The sequence below is a fragment of the Nycticebus coucang genome, chromosome 16 (assembly GCF_027406575.1).
Source record: "Nycticebus coucang isolate mNycCou1 chromosome 16, mNycCou1.pri, whole genome shotgun sequence".
In the NCBI taxonomy this organism is placed as follows: Eukaryota; Metazoa; Chordata; class Mammalia; order Primates; family Lorisidae; genus Nycticebus; species Nycticebus coucang.
The window spans coordinates 12,081,388-12,097,857 of NC_069795.1; the positions used below are offsets into that span (position 1 = coordinate 12,081,388).

The window sequence follows — 16,470 nt, forward strand, 5'->3', positions numbered from 1 at the left end:
CACCACCCCAGTTATCCATCAGCTTATGAATGGATAAACAATATGTGATGTGTTCATGTCAAGGAAATTATTCTGTGATTTAAAAAGTGAAGTGTTGACATGTGTACCCTAGAACATGAGTGAACCTCAAAAATTGAAAGAAGCCATTCACAAAAGGCCACATATTGCAAGATTCTCTTTATGTGAAATGCCCCAAATAGGCACATTCATGGAGGCAGAAAGGATATGAATGGATGCCAGAGAATGACTGCTCACAGCCCAGAACGTCCAGCTCCCAGACGCTCTGCTCCAGCTCCTAGACCTACTCTCGAGGTTCCACCACTACGTCCTCGAAGGCTCTTGCTGTTTAACCCCTGTGGGGCCATCATCCCAGGATTTTGTGCTTTAAGACTCACTCTGTGTGGCTGGGTCCCTGATGCATGAGGGGGAGGGAAGGAGAAACGAAGCCGACTCAGCCAGGGGAGGACCCAGCAGCCCAGGTGCTCTCAATACCCATAATTGTCCCCTTTGACCACATGTGGGTCTTCTGGATCACAGAGCTGGTGTCACCCTGGGGCTTTTGGCTTCCTGTCTCTTACCAAGCCTCTGTCCACCATCCTGCTGTGTGAGTCAGAGCAAGTTGCAGCCCAGGGCGTGGGAGGCCTGGAGATAGCCCAGCCTGTGTTCTGGGCTCTGGGCTCTGGCTGCGCTTCAGAGACAAGGGCTCAGGTTTAAAGACTCCAATGGACAGCAGAACTTTCTTTCTACCCTCTGATGGTTCAGTAGCTCAGTCTATGAAATTAACTGTCAGCACACAGATTAATGGGAGAAAAGCCATTTTAATTATGTGTACATACATAAGAGTCCCATAAAATAGGAGACTCAAAGAAGGGCTGGATGACTGAGGCCCATACAGCATTCTGAGCTACAGAAAGGAAGGGGCCTTGGAGTTTTGAGCAGGGGGTGATGTGGTGACAAGCCAGGCAGGGTGAGGGGAGAAACTGCATGGTGAGCAAAGGCTGTCCTGTATGCAGAGTCTCCCTGGTAACAGAAACCATCTCAAAGCAGCCCTCTTGCTGATGTAGATAACTTTTACAAATGTAGATTTCCTTTGTAGATGTAAATTTCTTTTAAATTGGACAACTTTTCAGAACTACTCCTGTGTCTGCAGTTTCTCAAAATTATCAGCTCAAAATATCCCAAAGAAGTATATTTTGAGGTGGAACATTCTGGTCTCTTTATAGTCATATTTTAAAATTGTTGATTTGTCTGGAGCTCCAACATTAGCAAGGCCCACAATTATCTGATCATCTCTGATTCAATTGGGGTGCCTAGCTCACAGCAACCTCAAACTCCTGGGCTCAAGGGATCCTTCTGCCTCAGCCTCCTGAACAGTTGGGACCATAGGCATCCACTACCATGCCTGGCTAGTTTTTCTATTTTTAGTAGAGATGGTGTATCACTCTTGCTTAGGCTGGTCTTGAACTCCTGAGCTCAAGCAATCCTCCACCTCATCCTCCCAGGGTGTTAGGATTGCAGGTGTGAGTCACTGCTCCTGGCCAAAATTGCTATTCTTTAAAAAGAGATTTAAAGTCTGAGCAAGGTGGCTTATGCCTGTAATAATGAAGACTCTGGTAAATTCCATGGTGCATTTCCCTGACAAATGAGAGTGAAAAACGCAAATCACCTCTTGGTATTGCTATGAACATAGTTTTGACCTTGCAGACTCCTGAAAGAATTTCTGGACCAAACTCTCAGAGCTAGTGCTCTGGAACATTCAAGAGACTCAGCTAAAAGTGTGACTAGTATCAGTTAGCTTGGTAAAGTGGCTGCATAAATAATAAATGTAAAATGAATCATTTTTTCATATACCAACATCCCTGGAATGTCCCAAGCTCCACCGAGTGTGTATGTGTATATTGGCTCGCCTTTACAGAAAATCTCAAATTTCAGTAACCCAAATGTCTCTTGGTTTGTGTTAATGGGAGACCTGGCTTTTCAAGAGACCCTTCTCCCCAGCTGTTCTTTTGAAGGGCTCCCGGGTGGGGCGAGAAGGGCGGGTGGGATGAGCAGGATGCGCAGGCAGAGGAGAGCGCTCCCAACCTCGGCCTGCACCTGCTGCTCTCCTGTGTACTGTGGGCGCATCTCCACTGTGCTGCTTACTCTGCTGCTGACCGCTCCAGACCACAAGGGTGAGGCCACAGTTCTTTCACCATTGCTTCGATATTCCCATGGCTCCTGGGCACTAGGTGAAGCAGATGACCGACAGAGGTTGGTGAAGGGGCAATGAGGTGGGGAATGTTCTTGTAGTTCCTGAAGTCTGCTGCCCTCTCTATCATCCTGGCTTGCTCTCCAGAACTCGGCATTCAGGAATCATTTATCAAAGCAGGGATGCCTCTCTTTGTCCAGATAAGCTCTCCGGCCTGTCCTGCAGGAACTGCCACCTGAGGATGGAGTCTCTACAGATGCGTCTCTGGCTTCATGTAAAAGTCAAAAGTGGGAATGGGCCTCTGTGTCTGTAACTTCTGGAGTCTGGGGACTTTCAAAAGGGCATCACATTCAGGGCTTCTGAGCATTGTGAGGGTGAGGGAAAACTTCTTCTGTCAACTGAAAGTTTGCTGAAAGATCAACTCACAATCAAGTAGATTATTAAGAGAAAGAGAACCACAGACTGATTATCCAATATCCCAGTGGGGTCCAGAAATTTATCTACCCTTCTTTTAGACGGGAAAGGTAGATGAGGAATATAAGTAATTCTATTTAGGGGCAATAAATGGTTACTAGAAAGGATGACTGGCTACTTGGGAGAATGAATAGATGGGGGAAAGCAGATTGACTTGTGCATTAACCTGAGAGACAGGTATTATATTTAAAATCATTTGGGCCAAGTTTGGCTGTGGTCTTGATCTTCTTCCAAACCCCAATATTTTGAAATAACAGGTAGGGGAAGGGAAGTCCATTTGTTCTTTTTGATGAGTCCATCTGGTTTATGCAGATAGAGGGAAAGCCCCTTCCAAGGCCTGTTGGTTGCTTTAATTCAAAATACTCTGTGTACCAGGGAGTCATGTTTTGGGGTGAAGTTTTCTAAGCTTCAGCATGCAGTGGCTGTATCCTATAAGTCTCATCTCATACCTGTCAAAATACTGTGATGGCAGAGGTCACTGACATGAGGATGGAAAATTTTTGAAAGAAGGGGGAGGGGAAGCTCCCATTTACCCTAAAAACATTAAGAAAAACTGGCGAAGTTGGAGAAAGTAGAGAATGCAGCTATGCCAAATAGAAAGGAGAATGAATAAAGAAAAGAGTAGGTCAGAAAAGAAAAGGAAAAAGTAGGTCAAGAATGATATGATTCTTGGGTGAAAACAAGGGACCCAGAGGTGGGCAGGCAGTGCCCACTGCTGGAAGGTTTTATCTCCTGTCCAGGATGAGTTGGGTTGGAGAAAGGCAAATAGAAGGTGTAATAGAAGCTGGTGCTGAAGGAGCAGAGGGAGCAGAGGGAGACTTGTCGTCTTCCTCTACCTCTGAGAATAAACATTAAGTCTCTACCCTGGGGAGGCGGGTTAAACACTCATTAAGTAAAGAATGAAATAGGGCTTGTCACCGGTAGTTCAGTGGTTAGGGTGCCAGCCACATACACCAGGGCTGGAGGTTCGAACCTGGCCCGGGACTGCTGAACAACAATGACAACTGCAACAAAAAAGAGCCGGGCGCTGTGCTGGGCGCCTGTAGTCCCAGCTACTCGGGAGGCTGAGGCAAAAGAATCGCTTAAGCCCAAGAGTTTGAGGTTGCTGTGAGCTGTGATGCCCCGGCACTCTACCCAGGGCAATGTAGTGAGACTCTGTCTCAAAAAATAAATAAATAGGGCGGTGCCTGTGGCTCAAAGGGTAGGGCGCCAGCCCCATATGCCGGAGGTTGCAGGTTCAAACCCAGCCCTGGCCAAAATAAAAAAATAAAAAATAAATAAATAAAAAGTAAAATAAAAATAGGACCTGCCAGTCTTCCTCTACCTTCAGTGGGTCTAACTATTCTAAGAACATCCATGACCTTTATTTGATTTGACAAAATCTGCATTATTAAAAGACAGGTAACAAAATTTGAGCTTATACTGAATCTGACAAATTGAGTTCTATAATATCTAGAATATCATCTATGAAATATCAACTGAAGGAAAGACAAAAGTATCACATGCAGATGCTCCTGGCAAAGGGAGAATTCTATCTGCAGGTGAGGTCCAGAGTGCATTGTATTAAAAAATCCTACAGAAAACGCAATTAACTTACGTGGATGAAATGTTTTTCCTTGTGGAGGGAAGAAGAGGTGATAGGCAGGAATTCAAAGGCATATGCAGAATGGCTTCTCCATTTCAAAATGGTAACAAAAATATTCAAATCATGGCACTAGGGCACCTTTGAGGAAAAGAACACCTTAACCAGAGTAGGCTCATTGCATAATTCTTTAGTAATATGTAAGATTTTTCAAGTAATGGACCAGACTTAAAGAATAATTTGATTTTCATAGTGGCTATTTTTCTTCTCGTCCTCAGGGAGGCACTTTTCAGCATCACAGGGGCACTTTTCCACACATTTCCTAGGGAACCATCCTCTTATTCTCGAAACACCTTCTATAAAGGAATCCTCAAGAATTTTGTCTTCATACAACCAGTATCGTAAGCCTCTTGGGGCTAAAATGAACTCCCCCTTTTGTAGCTGTATTTGAGGCTCTTCAGTGCTTGTGAAGAAGGTTTTGATTCCTTTATTCAAAGGACAGCAAGCACCACTATAATGTTCTATTACTTTATAGTGAACACTTCTGACTCTTTTATCTGCTTTTTGTTTCAACTGTTCTATTGTTAAGCTGTACTGGTGACAGCCTTCTTTTATGGGCCATTCCAGCCCGTCTCCTTCAGGAACCCCTGACCACGTAAATACCTGTTTAAAGTTCTTCCATTGACTTCCCATATCATAGGGGAAAACAAAGACTTCATCTAGTTGATAATATTGAATTCGATCTTTAGCCTTCTCTTTGATCCATGATTCAATAGATGTTTTATTTCTGAGAATTATTTTCATCTGGATAAAAAACAACATTCTGGGGCAGCGCCTGTGGCTCAGTGAGTAGGGCGCCGGCCCCATATGCTGAGGGTGGCGGGTTCAAATCCAGCCCCGGCCAAACCGCAACAACAAAAAAAAATAGCCGGGCGTTGTGGCAGTTGTGGTGGGCGCCTGTAGTCCCAGCTACTCGGGAGGCTGAGGCAGGAGAATCGCGGAAGCCCAAGAGCTGGAGGTTGCTGTGAGCCGTGTGACGTCATGGCACTCTACCGAGGGCGGTACAATGAGACTCTGTCTCTACAAAAAAAAAAAAAAAAAAAAAAAAAAACAACATCCCAACAGCTAAAGCTAATCCCAAGGCGAACAAGGTGGCAGCAAATGCAGCTAATCCAAATGGAATGATTGGAACAGGGTCTCTCCGGGCTGTACTCATGTTCAATCTTCACTGTGCTCCACCCAAAGGAGAGTCGATTATAAAGCTGTGTGTACACAGTCATAACAAAAATGAAAGCAGCATGGACACAACCCAGCGGTACTAAAAGGAGAATGAAGCATGATTTTGGTAACCACAACAGTTGTTGATCCAAGGACAGTGATGTTCCATCTTCATCACACATCTGTTACATTTTCTACAGTGATGAGAACGTGGTGCCTTGTATGCTTGGCAGACTTTACAATACTGGAGATACATGGTATCCTGAGAATTTTCCGGTTTCCATCCCAGAGGGACAAATCCAGGACCAACAAACATTGCATTGAAGTAATTATAAAGAATCATGACAGTCCAATTTATCACCATGATGAAATTCACACTTCCTCCAGTTGTATGTAAGGGCCAATACCATAACACAGAGTCAATCATGGCCATTGTAGAACATATTACTAGAACACCAAGGGCTACGATGGGACCCCAGTGACATAGTCTCTTTAATTCTTGGAGATTTTCAAACTTGATCACTGAGCAGAATGTACCCATTTTGGAGAGGAAGAATGCCTTCCTACTTTTAAATAATTACAGATTTCCTTTTTCTGTGCACACATTTCCATGTGCCACAAGTCCATGTGTGTTCTTTAATTGTCATGCTTTCAAGTTGTGAAACCACATTATGCCATTTTCACTGTTAAGCACTCCAAGCTCTTAATTAGGAGAATCCAGTATCTTGGTTTGAAACTCAACCTGGAACAGAATTTCTCCTCCTGGGATGACTCCAGCTTGGAAACCACAGTTCAGGGTAAAGCAGAAAGCAAATGCTGTTTGCAAGAGACTGGAATGAAGGACCTGCTACCACCAGCGCGTCCCTCTCCGCCAGAGCCCTGGCGGACACTCTCCAGCTCAGCCCCCGGCGCCATCTCTGTCACAGCACTTCCGGGTCTAACTATTCTTAAGTAAATAGGACTAGCAAGTCTTCCTCCACCTCCCGTGGTCTGTACATCCATTAAGCACAGAATAAGAGTGGTAGAGTTGGGCAGCACCTGTGGCTCAGTCGGTAAGGTGCCGTCCGCATATACCGAGGGTGGCGGGTTCAAACCCGGCCCTGGCTGAACTGCAACAAAAAAATAGCTGGGTGTTGTGGCGGGCACCTGTAGTCCCAGCTACTTGGGAGGCTGAGGCAAGAGAATCACTTAAGTCCAAGAGTTGGAGGTTGCTGTGAGCTATGTGATGCCATGGCACCCTACCTAGGGCCATAAAGTGAAACTCTGTCTCTACAAAAAAAAAAAAAAAAGACTGGTAGAGTTTCTTTTGAGTCTGTGAAACAGTCCTTCCAGGGCATAGAAGGTTACAGCAGACAACTCTCCCACCTTCTACAAGGCCTCCTGCGGATGACCTTTGGTCTTTTACACATCTGAGTTACTGAGCTATGACAGTAACACTTCCTGAGCTGCGTTTATGCCACACCCTGACTTGCTTTAAAAGAGGCCCTTCTAGGCCGGGCACAGTGGCTCATGCCTCTGTAATCCCAGCATTCTGGGAGGCCAAGGCAGGTGGGTTGCCTGAGCTCAGGAGTTTGAGACCAGCCTGAGCAAGAGTGCCACCTGGTCTCTAAAAACAGCTGGGCATTGTAGTCGCAGCTACTTGGGCGGCTGAGGCAAGAGAATCACTGGAGCCCAGGAGTTTGAAGTTGTTTTGAGCTATGATGCCAGGGTGACTGAGACTCTGTCTCAAAAAAATAAAAAATATTCAGTGCTATGTCTTTAGCATTTTCTGTCAGTCAGAATTATTTTTCTGCCTTTAAGTTATAGAGATAAGATAATTTCATTGAGAAGAGAGTAAAAAAATAAAAAAAAAATAAATAAATAGATAAAAAGAAAGTGTTTTATGAGATATTGTGGAGGTGTTGGGTTTCAAGGCAGCTGTCCTCATTCTTAGTTTTTGGGTGCTCATGGCAAAGAATGATAAGATATTCCAAAGTAAGTGAAGCATGAAACAAAGAGAGAGAGAAAGAGAACAACAGATTTACAGAATAAAAGCAAGATATATAGCCGGGCGTTGTGGTGGGCGCCTGTAGTCCCAGCTACTCGGGAGGCTGAGGCAAGAGAATCGCTTAAGCCCAGGAGTTGGAGGTTGCTGTGAGCTGTGTGAGGCCACGGCACTCTACCGAGGGCCATAAAGTGAGACTCTGTCTCTACAAAAAAAAAAAAATAATAAATAAATAAATAAAAGCAAGATGTAGGTTTAGAGAACACGATACCTTCACCAGAGACAATGAACAGGTCTCTATTGTCATGACAAGACAAAGTTTGAATATGGCCATGGGTTCTGTTTTATACAGCTTGGTTTGGGCCTACCTTGTGGTTGAGAGGTTACCTTGGAACCCGTGTCTTACTGCACATGTGGACCTCCCACGAGCCTTTCTGAAAGCCCATTGTGCAGCTGCATATGGTGTAATCCCAGCATTTTGGGAGGCAGATGGATTGCTTAAACTCAGGAGTTCGAGACCAATATGAGCAAGAACAACACCCTGCCTCTAAAAAAAAAAAAAGATAAAAATAAAATGAAAGCCCATTGTGGGAATGTGGATCATAATGTAGATTTAAGCTAATGACATGATAATTAGCCTTAAGGCTTTTCTAGGCCACGTACAAGAATCTATTGTACTTGTTGCTAGGCCTATGAGGTAGACAGCATTCGCATCCTTCTGTGGTTGGGAAGCTAAGCTCTGACTGGTAGGTTGGTTGGGTGCTCTCTTCTCCCCAGGTGTGATCAATTACTCCAGACAGGATTAAGGCAAGATGGGTGTGTGGGGCCTCACCCTTGTCCTTTTCCCTAGGAGAGCTAGATTTCCAGCTATCTAATAGAGTTGGCACTGATATGATCTCCTGACAGGGGATGAATATGGGGCGTGTGAGAGGGAGGAGTCAGGGGTGGCACAAGGTTTTTTGCCTTAGCAGCTGGAAGAAAAGAATTGCCATTTACTGATGAGGGAAAGACTGAGGAGTGGGACTGTCTGAGGTAGTTTCAAGTCAGCATCAGTATCCTTTGCGGCATATCCTTCCTTTTAAGAAAATGTGGATTGGGCAGCGCCTGTGGCTCAACAGAGTAGGGCACTGGCCTCATATGCCAGAGGTGGTGGGTTCAAACCCAGCCCCGGCCAAAAACTGCAAAAAAAAAAGAAAATGTGGATTAAGTACATGATTCTAGAATCTTCTAGGTAATACTGCAACCATGAATTGTGCCAGAAACTGTATGTCTATCACCACTCATCCCTGCAAGGTCCCTGTGACACTGGTGTTAGCATGACAATTTTATATTTATTACTGTATGCATTATGTAATACTTATCGAACACTCGGGTTTTAGGCAAAGAAAGGTAAAGTTGTTTGCCCAAGCTTAATAACTAGTAGGGGGCAGGGCAGAGATTCCAGTTGGATTGCTGGACCCTGGAACCCCTATCCCTTCAAGACACTGGTGCTTAACTGCAAAATTGAATGTTGTGCAGCCTCAGAAAGAAATGCTTGATAATAATTCTAAATTATCCATTTCCACACTCTACGATAGTAAACTCAGTAATTTATATTTTTCTTATGGAAGTTGAATGTTTGCTTTTTAAGCTCCACAATGGAAAAAATACGGCTTCTCCCGTTAAAGAGGAAGTGTAACTAGACACTGCAAGCTTTGCTTAGCCAAGGGGAAAATTTCCAAATAAAGAACTTTATGCATTTGAGGAAGTGGGTCAACAAGCCAGCAGAGAATCAGAGAAATGCTTCTTTTTTTTTTTGTTGTTGCAGTTTGGCTGGGGCCGGGTTTGAACCCGCCACCCTCGGTATATGGGGCTGGCGCCCTACCGACTGAGCCACAGGCGCCACCCAGAGAAATGCTTCTTTATGATGGTTGTTTAAAATGGAAGGAACAACACAACAGCAGTACTCCTCTCAAAGTTGCACTTTGTCCAAGTTGCTGACCCTTGAACGTGGTATTGAAGAGGCACGTGCAATGTGACATGAAGGACAGGGTTAGTTCGACCTGTGAACGCATTTGGCTGTCTTCTTTCTCTCAACTTCCTTTCCCTGAAATGACAAATAGCCACGTAACGAGGAAGACTCAGGCTTTGGTTCATGTTTTCATTCTTGATGATTATCATCATAAAGATGTGAGTTACAGGAAGGGGACACCAGCTACAGCTGGCACAGGGCCAGTTATAGACGGAAGTGTGAGGGCACAACTAAAGTTTGATTTTATAGGAAAACAAATATGCAAGAGAAAAACTTTATTTTACAAACCTCTCTCTTTAAAAAAACCAAAATCAAAAGTCATTTATTGTTTCCCTTATGGCTATGATATTAATGAAATCAAATGAACTCTTCTTGCTCAGGGCAAATATGTACTTGAACTTCATAATCATTTCTTTTTTTTTTTTTTTTGTAGAGACAGAGTCTCACTTTATGGCCCTCAGTAGAGTGCCGTGGCCTCACACAGCTCACAGCAACCTCCAACTCCTGGGCTTAAGCGATTCTCTTGCCTCAGCCTCCCGAGTAGCTGGGACTACAGGCGCCCGCCACAACGCCCGGCTATTTTTTGGTTGCAGTTTGGCTGGGGCCAGGTTTAGAACCCGCCACCCTCGGTATATGGGGCCGGCGCCCTACCGACTGAGCCACAGGAGCCGCCCAACTTCATAATCATTTCTGATGAATTCTCCTAATTTCTGAGCAATCCTCCTAATTCAGCTGGCTACAGAGCCTGTCTCTGCTCCCTGTCACTGCATCGGGACTGCCTGCCCTTTGTGCTCCTGTTCGTGCCAGTTCGATTAAATATGGGCACACAATCCTACCTTCATTTTCCAAAGAGCAGAGATAAGATTACAGCTATAGTATGACATCTTAGAGCAAGGGAGTCATTGGTTAATGCTGCCCCTTGGGGCCACTCTTGGAACTCACAGAAATGAGTGCAGAGGCTTAAAGGGTTTCCTGTGTGCTCACAGCCTCCAGCCACTTCAAAGGGCACCCGCATAATCTCTTCAGAATCTCAGGCAAATCTTCTTACCTGGGTGGCAGGTGTTCACACATCTGGCCTTAAAAAGGAAGGAAAAGAGTCCTCCTGAATCAGGTTTAATGGTTCACCCTCAAATCTTCATTTCATGTCCAAAAGTTCCTTGTTCCAAGACTGAGGTTCATTCTCATTTCTTTCAGAAGAAGTCTCACTACTCCACCCACAGGGCAAGGCCTGGCCTCAGGGTTTCCCCCAAATAATCCTACCATACCCACACACTTGGGTGGTATCCTCTGGAATTATTCTGAAGGAGCTAAGGAGATTTTGTCCCCAAAATATGACTCCTTGGTATAAAGACCATAAAGAATATTTAAAGACCATTGGGGAGCAATGAAGGAGGCCTTACTTCTATCTACATAAAACTTGAGTAACCCGATTGGAAATCAAGCCTGTGCAACTTGGGATAGTTCACTCTCTGTCCTTGTTAAACTGCCAGGCACTAACGATTACATTTGGTTAGACCAAAAGTCTGGACTCACTTGGTTAGGTGACTCTGTCTATAAATAACACTGGTCTTTTTATCTTATCTGGTAATAAGGCACACATATGTTTCCACCCAAAGGGTCAGAATGCTGTGGACTTGGTTATCTGACACCCTCTCTTACCAAGTACTCCACTTTAAATGCCAAATTACAAACTTGGGCTCTTTTGCTCATAAGGTGGTACCTTATAAACATACAAAATGTACCATTATAAAAAATCCCCTTGTGGGTGGCGCCTGTGGCTCAGTGGGTAGGGCGTTGACCCCATATACTAAGGGCGGTGGGTTCAAACCCGGCCCCAGCGAACTGCAACAAAAAATAGCCGGGCGTTGTGGTGGGCACCTGTAGTCCCAGCTACTTGGGAGGCTGAGGCAAGAGAATCGCCCAAGCCCAGGAACTGGAGGTTACTGTGAGCTGTGTGACGCCAGGGTACTCTACCAACGGCGATAAAGTGAGACTCTGTCTTTACAAAAAAAAAAAAAAAATTGTATATCATAATTCAAAGTTCTTTTCAATGCTCAGGATCCTTTTCCCAACATTTGGAACTTACAAAATTGAAAGAGCAGACTTGAATATCTCCATGATAGTAGAATAAGAGTTCAACATTACCATATAGTCATTGAGAACACTTTAAGCAGAGGTTGAAAGCCTTGCATCTGTTGTAATTCAAAATTGCTGTATCCTGGATGCTTGGACAGCTCAAGAAGGAGGTGCTTGTGCTGTTATTGGGGGGAAAATGTTGTTTTTATGTAAATCAATCAGGGCAAGTAAAGACTTATCTATACCTCTTAAAGGACAAGATAAATATTCTTCATCAAATTAACGAAGTGAAACCATTCTTTTTTTTTGAGACACAGTCTCACTATGTTGCCCTTGGTGGAGTGCCGTGATGTCAGAGCTCACAGCAACCTCCAACACTTGGGCTTAAGCGATTCTCTTGCCTCAGCCTTCCAAGTATTGGGGGCTACAGGTGTGTGCTACAACACCTGCCTAGTTCTTCTATTTTTAGTAGAGATGGGGTCTCACTCTTGCTCAGTCTGGTCTTGAACTCCTGAGCTCAAGCAGTCCACTTCCTGCTGAAGATGGACAGTGATGGAAGGGAGCAGTTAGAGATTCTTGGAGGAGGGCAATCTAGGGGTCCACAGCAAATGGAAATCTGGATATGCTAGGCAGAAAACGTGGAGGACGTTGGATGCAACAACATACAAACTGTCCTACAGTAAGAGTAGTTCCTACGCCAATAACTAAGGCTCTTAGCCAACTTCAATTAGGTAACCAAGAGAACAGTAAGTGGAAACAGGACAGAGGAGCTGAGGGGCAGTCGCAGCTCCTTTCCAAGGAGCTGGTGTTGCCAAGGCGGCCAAAATGTTTGGCATTTTTAACTGAAACTAAGAAAAGTCCAAATAGATTGGCGACTGTAAAAAGAGAAGCTGTGGCTAGGGGGATTCAGTGCCAATGCATCAACAAAAAGACAACCAGAGTTAGTGGAAGGAAATCTTCCTGTTTCTGTGTTTCCCACGGAGCTACTATTTTACACAGATGATGAGTCAACACATAAGCAAGTGTTAATTCTGTATGATCCCTATGAGTTTGCCTCAAAGTTCAAAGTTTTATGTATGACTCCAAGTAAGTATGTTGTCGTTGATGCTGCAGGTGCGGTAAAGCCTCAGTGTTGTGTGGTTATTGTGATTCGTCACAGAGATGTTAGATCCCGTCACTATGGTATAGTAGACAAAGTCCGCCTCCCAGTTTCTGAGCGAAGCCAGAGGAAAGCTTTGGGAAGGAAAGAGGTGGTTGCTACTCTCCTCCCATCTGTAAAAGAATAACACAAGGAAAAATAGGAAAAAAGAATAAAGGAACATTTAAGTGAAAGTTTATTTTTTGAGCAGTCGTTTCAACCGGAAAACAGAGCTGTCTCCTTGGGACCTAGTTTACTAACTGTCTTCCTGGGAGCAGTGTGCACTGCAGCCCTGATGCTGCCTACACTGGATGTGGAATCACTGGTGCCTCCTGTCGGTGCCGCTGTGGCCCCGCTGGCACCACAACAATGAACCAGCTGGTACACGGATTGCCAGAGGTGCAGGAGAGCTCCGAGTAACCTCCACCGTGGCCTTATATTGAGACAATATACAACAGGTGTGGGCTGCCCATATACAAGGACTACATGCTTAATGATCTATGTGCTCTTTCCCCACGGGCTCCACGCCCACCCTGGTGCACCACAAATATTCAAAGTATAACACCTGCTTGCTAACAGCGATCAGTCTTATCTGGGTTGGAGCAGTCAGTTGCTTGACGGCTTGTCTCCAGGCTGCAAAACATCTCCAAGCTGGCAGGAGACCGTCCCACTCCCGGTGACCGTTCCTATAGGTGGCCGCTCCTATAAGCACAGTGCTCAGTCTCCTATAGCCTCTCTACCTCCAATTAAGTGTGAATCAAAAATTAGTAGCTGCTTATATCTTAGGTCTTATTACAATGGCTCTGCTTAGAACATGAGCAAGTATTTCCACTGGCTTCTGAAGGAAATTTATCTTGAAAATATGAATGTGGACTGCCTTTAATCTTTTTAACTCCATTAACACACTACAAACTATTAAATGATTTCAACTGATTGCAAATATATATTTTAAATTATTCTATAATTTTATTTGAAGGACTCCAGCATATTGTGTTACAGACAGTAAGGGTGTTTCTGAGTGACACCTAGGAAATTATTTGAAGAAATTCTTTTTATATCTATAGCTATCCTATGAAAGACTTTAATTAAAGCATTTGTTATTTTCTCATCATTTTCCAATTTACTTTGATTGTTGAGAGTCATGTGTTCTCCAAAGTTAAAGGCCTAAAAGAACAAACTGTCAGCCTAAGAATAAAATTACATTTATTTCCTACCTAAGAACATCAATGTTACTATGTAAATTATACCTTGCCCTCTATCATTATAAACAGTTGCCATGGTGTTTCTAAAATAAGAGTTTTACAGTTAATGTGTGGAGGATTTTTAAAAAAGGTACTAAGGGATCACACTTATCCTAGGATCTCACAGAAGACATTAATTCATCTTGTGAACTACAGAATGGGTTGTGGTCCAGACACCAAGCATATGGGTTTTTTTTTTTGTAGAGACAGGGTCTCACTTTGTCCCCCTTGGTAGAGTGCCGTGGCATCACAGCTCACACTCATAGCAACCTCCAACTCCTGGGCTTAGGCAATTCTCTTGACTCAGCCTCCTGAGTAGCTGGGACTACAGGTGCCCACCACAATGCCTGGCTATTTTTTGTTGCAGTTTGGCTGGAGCCGGCTTTGAACCCGCCACCCTCGGTATATGGGGCTGGCACCCTACCCACTGAGCACAGGTGCCACCTAAGCATATGGCTTTTTTTTCTGCAGTTTTGGCCAGGGCCGGGCTCGAACCCCTGGTATATGGGGCCAGCGCCCTATTCCTTGAGCCACAGATGCCGCCCAGCATATGTTTTTTTTTTTTTTTGAGACAGAGCCTCAAGCTATCACCCTGGGTAGAGTGCTATGGCATCACAGCTCACAGCAACCTCCTACTCCTGGGCTCAAGTGATTCTCCTGCCTCCGCCTCCCAAGTAGCTGGGACTACAGGCGCCTGCCACAATGCCTGGCTATTTTTTGGTTGCAGCCATCATTGTTGTTTGGCGGCCCAGGCTGGATTCGAACCCACCAACTCAGGTGTATGTGGCTGGCGCCTTAGCCGCTTGAGCCACAGGCGCCGAGCCATGTAGGATAATATTTAGAAATAAATATATCCTGCTGCTGTTCTTTCGCATCTCCAGTCACGCAACAAGCCAGCATATGGGTTTTTTTAAAAAAACCTAATCGAAGTAGAGTGGCCAGTTTGGTCTAAGAGTTCTAAAGGAAGGTTGGCATTTGTTTAGTTAGTTGCTCTGGTTGATGTTTTATGTTAATAGGGAGGAAATCCCTTTATCTTTTCTCCCAAGCTCCTAGCCTGCCTAAACTTGCCCAGACTGGGATTACCAGATACCAGGTGATTTATGTGGAGATGATTTTCACCTTTAAACTGTAAGCCACGTATCAGAAACCTTTGATAGCTGTGTCTATTTTATATCAGTCACTAAGACATTTTTTAAAGTTTTTATTTGTTATTAATAACAACCTTGCCAAAAAAGTCCCCTAAGCACAATTATTTACATTTCTTTATAGCCTCTTCTGATCTCTAACATATATATGCAGTGTTGTTTTTTTTTTTTGTAGAGGCAGAGTCTCACTTTCTCACCCTCAGTAGAGTGCCGTGGCGTCACACAGCTCACAGCAACCTCCAACTCCTGGGCTTAGGCAATTCTCTTGCCTCAGCCTCCCAAGTAGCTGGGACTACAGGCATCCGCCACAACACCTGGCTATTTTTTGTTGCAGTTTGGCCAGGGCTGGGCTTGAACCCATGACTCTCAGCATATGGGGCTGGTGCCCTACCCACTGAGCCACAGGTGCCGCCCATGCAGTTGTTTTTTTTGAGACAGAGTCTCACTATGTCACCCCTGGTAGAATGCTGTGACATCACAGCTCACAGCAACTTCAAACTCTTGGGCTTAAGAGATTCTCTTGCCTCAGTCTCCCAAATAGCTGGGACTACAGGTGCCCACCACAACGCCCAGCTTTTTTTTTTTTTTTTTTTTTTATTTATTTTTTTAATTTGGCGGGGCTGGGTTTGAACCCGCCACCTCCGGCATATGGGACCGGCGCCCTACCCGCTGAGCCACAGGCGCCGCCCCCCAGCTTTTTTTTTTTATTGCAGTTGTCATTGTTGCTTGGCAGGCCCTGGGCCAAATTTGAACCTGCCAGCTCCATGTATGTGGCTAGTGCCCTAGCCGCTGAGCTATAGACGCCGAGCCTATTTATGCAGTTTTAACTGTTATTGTCACAGTAACTGATATTTTGTCTTAGGATTTTTATCTGAGATCACAATGCATTATTAAGAGTCTCTTGAAAATAATTCAGATCTTTTTTACAGAAATGAACTTATGCACTGCTACTGTGGTATTCTCAAGGAATATATGTAAATAGAAATGTAAACCTGAGTTGGTTTTTGCAGGAAACAGTACTCTGCTTCTAAAAGCTTTTGCATTCACGTGAAGACTATAACCCAACTATAGCACAAGACTATGGGGAAAGGGCCAAGGAAGGGGAAGGGAAGGGGGAGGTTTTGGTGGAGGGAGGGTAATGGGTAGGGCCACATCTATGGTGCATCTTAGAATGGGTACAGGCGATTGCACTAATGTACACAGCTATTATTTAACAATAAAAAAATAAAAAATAAAAGCTTTTGCATCAAGTCTTTTGTAGGAAATCCTTATGTTTAACCACTTGGGGAGCATAAATCATTAAATGGATCATGTATGTACATCGTGTAATGACTGAAAAGCACATAAATGTAACCTTTGGATTTGTAAAAAATTGTGTTTGGAGGGTCTCTTGTTTCTCTATCCATCTCAACT

The 16,470-nt window shown here is 44.3% G+C and overlaps 3 protein-coding genes and 1 pseudogene across 5 annotated transcripts in view; 1 reads left to right on the forward strand and 3 right to left on the reverse strand.

The window, feature by feature from the left end:
* Positions 1-16,470, reverse strand: part of IFNAR1 (interferon alpha and beta receptor subunit 1) — a 148,385-nt gene that overhangs the window by 77,810 nt on the left and 54,105 nt on the right. The gene's annotated exons all lie outside the window — the stretch shown is intronic.
* LOC128567368 (palmitoyltransferase ZDHHC6-like) lies at positions 4,473-5,085 on the reverse strand. The gene has a single exon (XM_053564595.1). The coding sequence runs from the start codon at positions 5,064-5,066 to the stop codon at positions 4,473-4,475; it is 594 nt and encodes a 197-aa protein (XP_053420570.1). The 5' UTR covers positions 5,067-5,085.
* Positions 5,387-6,327, reverse strand: LOC128567369 (palmitoyltransferase ZDHHC6-like; annotated as a pseudogene). Its single transcript, XR_008374884.1, has one exon. The product of XR_008374884.1 is annotated as a palmitoyltransferase ZDHHC6-like (transcript).
* LOC128567370 (motile sperm domain-containing protein 1-like) lies at positions 7,409-13,489 on the forward strand. The gene is given in 3 exon segments (XM_053564596.1): positions 7,409-7,436; positions 12,419-13,005; positions 13,403-13,489. Coding segments are annotated over 3 exon segments (702 nt in total).

Bases quoted from the DNA above. Each gene is read 5' to 3' on its own strand.
- LOC128567368 (XM_053564595.1), bottom strand. From the start codon at position 5,066: ATGTTGTTTTTTATCCAGATGAAAATAATTCTCAGAAATAAAACATCT.